We start from the raw sequence: 8,312 nt of genomic DNA, 5'->3' as shown, positions 1-8,312 counted from the left end.
ATTCGAATTTCACCATGTATCACGTTGGGGATTCGAACTCGGGTCCCGAGAGCATTACCCTGGGTTTTTGGATTACTAGTCAAGAGACAATACCACTACACTACTGCCTCCCTGCGAGACCCAGTCCATGGCCATTGACGGTTCCTTCAGATGCCACCCAACAGGTCAAGTTGTGAACCTAGGCAAATCCATCTGATACACGCCAAGGGCAGAGGGCAAGACCCGGAGAGATTCTTGGATCGAAGGAAATTTGGAACCCGTACCATGACCATCCATGTAGCTGTGGACTACAACATGAATGTTGACGCAGAGCTACGCCAACAGCGCGGGTTCAATTTCCATACCGACTGAGGTGACCTGATAGAAGTCTACAAAATTAGGAGAGGCCAATACTCCACAGCTCTTAAACCAAGGCAGTGGTACTGTCACTGGACTTAGTAATGATGTGGAGATCCTGGTGTTGGACCGGGGTAAACACAGTAAGAAGTCTCACAAGACCAGGTTAGAGTCCGACAGGTTTATTTGGTAGCAGTCAGGTGATGAAGGGGCAAATCCCCGAAAGCTAGTGGCATTTGCTACCAAATAACTTTAACCTGGTGTTGTGAGACTTCTAACTGGACATAGCAAGCCAGGGTAATACAGTTCTGGTCACCCTATTATAGAAAGGATATTATTCAACTAGAAAGAGTGCAGAAAAGATTTACTAGGATGTTACCAGGACTTGATTGTTTGAGTTATGAGGAGAGGCTGGAAAGATTGGGACTTTTTTCTCTGGAGGATGAGGGATGATCTTATAGAGGTCTATAAAATAACAAGGAGCATAGATCAGCTAGATAGTCAATATCTTTTCCCCAAAGGTAGGGGAGTCTAAAACTAGAGGGCATAGGTTTAAGGTGAGAAGGGAAGAGATACAAAAGAGTCCAGAGGGACACACAGAGGGTGGTGTGTGTCTGGAATGAGCTGTCAGAGGTAGTAATAGAGTCTCCCCATTGATGGGGCAGCTGAAGATGGTTGGACCTCGGACACTACCCTGGGGAACTCCTGCAGTGATGTCCTGGAACTGAGGTGCTGACCTCGAACAACCACAACCATCTTCCTTTGTAGGTATGATTCGAACCAGTGGGCAGTTTTCCCCCTGATTTCCATTGACCCCCAAGGCTCCTTGATGCCACACTCGGTCGAATGCCACCTTCATGACAAGGACACTCACTGCCACCTTATCTCTGGCCTAATCTCACTCTTATCAGAGTAAATTGCAGTACCAGATGTGAAGGGAACACTTGTGTGACTGTACAGAATCTGAACACTGCTTTGATGGAGCTTTTCATCCACTTAGCAAAGCTTCAAGAGAAAAGTGTCAGCATCGCTAGACTTTAGGAAGGACACCAGACAGAGTGGTGAAGAGAGTTACTGAGAGGGTAGCGGGAAATGAGAGGGATTGAGTTACGGCTGGAGAAGGTGAGGGCGTTCTCCTCGGAGGGCCAGAGCAGGTTTGGTAACAAGGTACAAAATTGTGAATGGTTTTGATGGAGGCAATAAGGAGATTCCAGGTCGAGAACCAGAGAGGACAGACTTGAGGTTAAAGAGCCAGGGGTCACATATGTTTTCTTAAAGACACCCCGAGTTGTCGTGATCTGGAATGCACAGAGCAGAGTCGATAATAAGATTGACAACGTTATATATTTAAGTGATTGCAGGTGGCTTTAAGAGCAGATCACATGATTCGATGACGATGTCATTAGGGTGTTGCAGTGGCTGCTGGTTTACTGTGTGCAGGGAACATCTAGAATAAGTTTGTTACTCCACGGGTGCATTCCTTTCCTTTTTTTTACTAAAACTCCGACTACTGATAGGACATTGCAATCAGGGAAGTAACTCTCGGGATGTGGGTTAGAGCAGGGAGGCAGGATTAACAGATTTATCAAAGAGTCAGCACACACACAATGGGCCGAATGGCCTCCTTCGGTGCTTTTCTGTAATGATCTGTAGTTGTCCCCTCGGATTGGTAAAGGATAGGCCATCTGACGTGGGATAAAGAGAGAGAGAGAGACACCACCTGGTGCGGTTCAGGTAGAAGGTGGAATGTTTATAACTACTTTCAGATGGGATGGGACCGGGGGTTTGGGGGGGGGGTGTGGGTGGGTTGGAGGTGGAGCCCATTGTACCCAAAAGCTCACACTGGGAATGACAGGTTAGTGATGCCTCCACCGGTCACAGTCTCTGTACCAATGAAGGCAGTCTCTCGAAATTCCACCCTGTTAGGTTCACCTCATAAACCTGGTTGCAAAATTCATAGAATCACAGAGTCAACCGTGCAGAAGGAGGCCATTTGGCCCATCGCATCTGCACTGACAACAACCCCACCCAAGTCCCACCCTCGTTACCTTTCTAATCCCCCGTGACACTAAGGGGCAATTTTAGCATGGCCAATCCACCTAAACCCGCACATCTTTGGACTGTGGGAGGAAACTGGAGGAAACCCACGCAGACATGGGGAGAATGTGCAAACTCCACACAGTGACCCCAGCAGGGAATCGAACCCGGGTCCCTGGCGCTGTGAGACAGCAGTGCTAACCCACTGTGCCACCGTGTAATGTTAATGTTAAAAACAAGCATGTTTGGACGTATAACTGGGTGAAGGAGTCATTGAGTGAGTCACTAGTTGACAAAAGTGTGGTTAAAAACTGATCTCCATCCAAAGACATCTAACCAGGGGTGTAACTAAATCACCTCCTCTCAGCTGCTGTTAGAAATTTTATAACAGGACAGCCTCTACCTTCCAGTTTCTGTGATGTCCCGATTCCCTTCGAGTAGATTTACCCACCAACCCCCCCTCCCCACAACCCCATAAAACTATGATAGTTATTTCTGTCTTTGTGGTTTACACCGCTGATATCCGCTCCCCACTCGAGCCAGCGCTGACAATATTTACCTTTCTAATCCCCCTGGCACTAGGGTCAATTTAGCACGGCCAATCAACCTAACCCACACGTCTTTGGAGCGTGGGAGGAAACCGGAGCACCCAGAGGAAACCCACGCAGACACGGGGAGAATGTGCAAACTCCACACAGTGACCCAGTGAACCGGGTCCCTGGTGCTGTGACACAGCAGTGCTAACCACTGTGCCTGCCCATTGGATAGAGTAATTGCAGATTGGGAGGTAGAGTGTTAAAATTCAGTGTTTGTAAGGTTGTTAAAAGGTGCTTTTTCTGTGCTAAGACATTTAAATGCAAGTACATAGAGAACCCAAACTGAAACATTTGTATCAAAAGGCCAAGCAGCGTTTTTACCAGGCTTTTAAATTTAGCCAATCAATTTGAATCAGACACTTAGTTACCAAGAACCTATTAAATTTAAATCTGATGGTTTTGACCAATCCTATTGTGGGAAATAATGATCTGTCATCATGGGTATGAAAGAAGGGGTTGGGGGACAAAAAGAGGAGAGCAACTGTCAGCGACCAGGAGAGAGCGAGAGAGAGAGAGCAAGAGAGAGAGCAAGAGCAAGAGAGAGAGAAAACGAGAGAATCACTGGCTCTCACAGCTTCATCTATATCTTAGAGAAAGCACCATCTAGATAGCAAAGATACCAAAGAAGAAAGAAGATCCAGATAGAAGAATCAACGGAGAAGGCCACAAATATTCCAGATGGCACAAAATCTGGTTGTAATTTAGAGAGTGACCAAATTCTATTTTGTTAATAAGTGGGAATTGTATTTATTTGAACAGCATTCCATTAGAATCTTATTTTATTCGGGAATAGTTAATAGAAGGGATTTATTCAGTTTAAGAACTTACTAAAGTTGGTGACTGTGAAATAAATTGTTACATGTTAATTTTAAACAGAGTGTCAGGGATTTATTTTGTATTTAACCACTAGGAGCTGCTGAACACCATTTCACACAAGCTTTTTACAGATTATAAGATGAGGTATTCCTCTTTAGGTGTTAGTTCTCGGAAGGGGAATCCACCTTATAACAACCTGAGTTCTCCACCCAAGACCCTCGATTAATCACACGTGGTCAACAAAAGTCAAAGTTTATTGGGAAACTATGCAATGACGGCAGTAGACTATACATTTAATACTGTACTGTGAAAAAAGACAATGGGATACAAAACTATACACTTTAATACAGTACAAGTGACTGTACCAAGAAATTCCTTTCACCCAACTGATTAACTCGGTGGAGTTTCAGATTCCTAGCTGGCACTAACCACCCCTTGAAGAGCCGTGATTATCCATTCAAAAAAGTCGCAAATCCAACTTAATTTTTTTTTTAAAAAAAACACACAGAATTCCAAATACAGACTCGCTTACAATGTTCCCAAAAAGACAGGATTGTGGTTTGGTTGCTGGATTGTGGTCTCGTTTCTTTTCAGAAAAGAAAAAGAGTCAAAACGGCACAAATATTTCAGAGAGCATCTTTTTCCCCCCCACGTGATAAAACCGGGGTTATTCCCGCGCTGCTAAAAATGTACGGTTTTCTTTCGAAAGAACAGCGCGGTTAAATTTTGACGGGTTGGTGAGAGCCAACCGACTAGGCTGCCATTTTCTTTTCCCGGTCGCCACGGGACGACGGATAAAATCGCGGAACTTAATCCATCAAATACACATGCGTGTGCGCGCAGGGGAGAGTTCGGGGGGTTTGGGGGGGGGGGGAGGCGGGAATCGTAATTTCTCTGGTAACAAAATGGAGTTTGGCTTCAGTCACCAGAGCAAGGTGGGCCTGGCGGCCATTTTGGATGCACGGCCTGCCCAGGAAGTACTGGGCCTCCCTCGAGTTCAAAGGTCAGCGGTAAGCAGCCCTCGACTGGCGGTGAGTGACAGTACAAATTTACAAACTTCTAGATCCACAAATAGAAATAAACGACATCTTAAAATTTATATTAATAACTTATAGAAGTAGTAATCATCTTTCTCTGCTGCTTAAGCAATGACTAAATAACAAACATCCAATATATAAAAAAAGGAAAGGTTCTGGTCCCAGACTTTCCAAGTGCATCATTTTATTTTTCCAATAAATAATTACGAAAGGAACAAAAGAAAAAAGGAAGTGGTTTCTAAAAATGGAAACATTGGGGAAAAGAAAAACAGAAAGCAAAACAGAGAATAATTGCACTTTGAGATGTAGCCAGTGAGGCTATCTTGGTTAACATCTTTGACAAGAATAGTTGAAAATAATAAATCCTGACTGGTCCAAAGATATTGCAACTTTCTTCGAAAACCTTTTAGAAAAAAGATGTCTTCAATGTCTAAAAATATTAGGACAGCAATTCTCGTACAATCAGATTTACACCTAAACATATATATTTTACCGTCACGTGACACATAAACTTTGAAACGAAACCAAAGAAACTGTTAAAAGTGCTGATTCGCTACTAATCTTGGTGTTTCGGGAATTGTGAGAGGGAGGGGAGATTTTGTTTTTTTGCAAAGTCACCATTTATTCACTCGTGGGACATGGGCGTCGTTGGCTGGGCCACCATTCATTGCCCATCCCCAGTTAGCTGTTGAGTGTCAACCACGTCGCTGTGGCTCTAGAGTCACATGTAGGCCAGACAGGGTAAGCCCGGCAGATTTCCCTTTCCCCCCCCCACCGAAAGGACCAGATGGGTTTTTCCCGACGATGGTTTCACGGCCATCGGTAGGTCCTTAATTCCATGTTTTTCTTTTACTGAATTCAAACCCCACTGTGGCGGGGATTCGAACCCGGGGTCCCCAGATCACGAGCCGAGCTTTCTGGATTAGTGGTCCGGCGATAATGCCGCTCGGCCTGGTTTTTCGTTTGAGATCGCGTCAAGTGGCCTCCTCAGTAGTTTGATCCTCTTGAGGTCTCCATCGAAAGAAGGTGTTTGAAAGATATCAGAAGTCTATCTCTCGCCATGGGCAGCAACAAGGCTTCACGGGGTTGGGGAGGAGAGGGAGTTCACAGAGAAGGATCCAAGGGTCCAAGAGAGAAAGAGAGAGAGTGGGGGACAATTTTAACCTCAAGTTCAGGGGGAACTACACACATTGCCCGTTCTTCTCTTGGAATGGGGATTAAAAAGTGGGTCCAGGTGTAAAAAAAGTGTAGCATGTGATCTCAGCAGGTTCCAAATGGGCACCTTTGGTTAAAATTGTCCCCCCACCGCCTTGGTAGCGAGTCCGTGTAGTGTAAACTCTAGACATTCAGTATCCCCACGCCACAGTCCTCGGGTTCTGTGCAATGCAGAGAGTTAATCCCCAGCCGCTGCACCGAGGGAGCCTCCTTGTTCTCCAGGGCCTGTTCCATCAGCGGCGGCTTCTCCGCCACACACTTCCTGCTGGTCTCCGGGCAGTTCTGCACGTAAATGACCCTGTTGTAAGCCTTCAGTCTCTTCCACAGCTGCACGTACACTTTGCACTGCACGTACATGAACACAAGTCCCCCAGTGAATCCAATCGCCACCACCACCAACTTAGTCCAAAACGGCCACTCTAATATCCCTGCAGAGGCAAGGTTGGGAAATACTGCGTTAGTCCCCAGTCATCACCGCGCTTCCGATTGTTAATAAACAAACTGGGCTGGGGGGCGGGGGGGACATCAAATTATTCCTCGTGTTATGTGGCAAGCTTTTCTGCTCCTGAATTCTTCCCTTATACTTCAGACTCTGCCTCTCTATCACCGAAACCGTGAGCTCAGAGACCTGAACTCAGAAGCCTGAGCTATGAGGCCTCAGTTGAGAGGCCTCAGCCCAGATGTCTCAACTCCAAGGCCTCAGCCCAGAGGCCTCAGTCTGGAGGCCTCAGCTCGGAGGCCTCAGCCCAGAGGCCTCAGCTCGGAGGCCTCAGCCCGGAGATTTAAGTCTGGAAGCCTCATCCCGGAGGCCTCAGCTCCGAGGTCTCATCTCCAAGGCCTCAGCTCAGAGGCCTCAACTGAGAGGCCTCAGCTCGGAGCCTCAACTCGAAGGCCTCAGCCCGGAGGCCTCAGCTGAGGGGCCTCAGCAATGATTTTGGCTTCACCATATCCAATTTTGCAATTCCCACGTTGCCCTCCATAACTCTCATCCGTGCCACCTGTCCCAGCCGGAATTACATCCAACATTTTGGGAGCCAATCCTGCCTCCCTCCTCCCACTAACCCCGGCAATCATGGACTTATCTAGATCCTCAGGCCCTGAACCTGTAACGGCCAATTTCTGAGCCTCACACGGGTTTGATCTGATTCAAATCTACCAACAGGAGCAAAACATACAGCCCCTGGGGTTCCACACCACGATACTCCCTCCCTCACTCACCCAGCCCATCAGAACAACCAATTCGTCAAATCTCCCGTGTTATACAGAGATAGACCCGTCCCCACCAGTACTGTACCCCAGTGTTATACAGCGACAGACCCGTCCCCACCAGTACTGTACCCCAGTGTTATACAGAGATACACCCGTCCCCACCGGTACTGTACCCCAGTGTTATACAGCGACAGACCCATCCCCACCAGTACTGCACCCCAGTGTTACACAGTGACAGACCCGTCCCCACCAGTACTGCACCCCAGTGTTACACAGTGACAGACCCGTCCCCACCAGTACTGTACCCCAGTGTTATACAGAGATAGACCCGTCCCCACCAGTACTGTACCCCAGTGTTATACAGTGACAGACCCGTCCCCACCAGTACTGTACCCCAGTGTTATACAGTGACAGACCCGTCCCCACCAGTACTGTACCCCAGTGTTATACAGCGACAGACCCGTCCCCACCAGTACTGTACCCCAGTGTTATACAGCGACAGACCCGTCCCCACCAGTACTGTACCCCGGCGTTATACAGTGACAGACCCGTCCCCACCAGTACTGTACCCCAGTGTTATACAGTGACAGACCCGTCCCCACCAGTACTGTACCCCAGTGTTATACAGCGACAGACCCGTCCCCACCAGTACTGTACCCCAGTGTTATACAGTGACAGACCCGTCCCCACCAGTACTGTACCCCAGTGTTATACAGTGACAGACCCGTCCCCACCAGTACTGTACCCCAGTGTTATACAGCGACAGACCCGTCCCCACCAGTACTGTACCCCAGTGTTATACAGTGACAGACCCGTCCCCACCAGTACTGTACCCCAGTGTTATACAGTGACAGACCCGTCCCCACCAGTACTGTACCCCAGTGTTATACAGCGACAGACCCGTCCCCACCAGTACTGTACCCCAGTGTTACACAGTGACAGACCCGTCCCCACCAGTACTGCACCCCAGTGTTATACAGAGATAGACCCGTCCCCACCAGTACTGTACCCCAGTGTTATACAGTGACAGACCCGTCCCCACCAGTACTGTACCCCAGTGTTATAC

At 47.8% G+C, this 8,312-nt stretch overlaps 1 protein-coding gene across 1 annotated transcript in view; it reads right to left on the bottom strand.

Annotated features, from left to right (window-relative positions):
* Positions 1-4,036: 4,036 nt before the first annotated feature.
* LOC145360474 (uncharacterized) overlaps positions 4,037-8,312 on the bottom strand; it is a 48,950-nt gene continuing 44,674 nt past the window's right edge. The window contains exon 7 of the mRNA XM_080215694.1: positions 4,037-6,465. Within this exon, the coding sequence (XP_080071820.1) occupies positions 6,161-6,465 (305 nt within the window). The 3' untranslated portion in view covers positions 4,037-6,160. The remainder of the gene's footprint in view (positions 6,466-8,312) is intronic.

The sequence above is a fragment of the Carcharhinus amblyrhynchos genome, chromosome 31 (assembly GCF_965287045.1).
Source record: "Carcharhinus amblyrhynchos chromosome 31, sCarAmb.v2.hapA, whole genome shotgun sequence".
Lineage (NCBI taxonomy): Eukaryota > Metazoa > Chordata > Chondrichthyes > Carcharhiniformes > Carcharhinidae > Carcharhinus > Carcharhinus amblyrhynchos.
The sequence above is the reverse complement of the archived record's forward strand: the minus strand, read 5'-3'. Positions and strand labels throughout refer to the sequence as shown.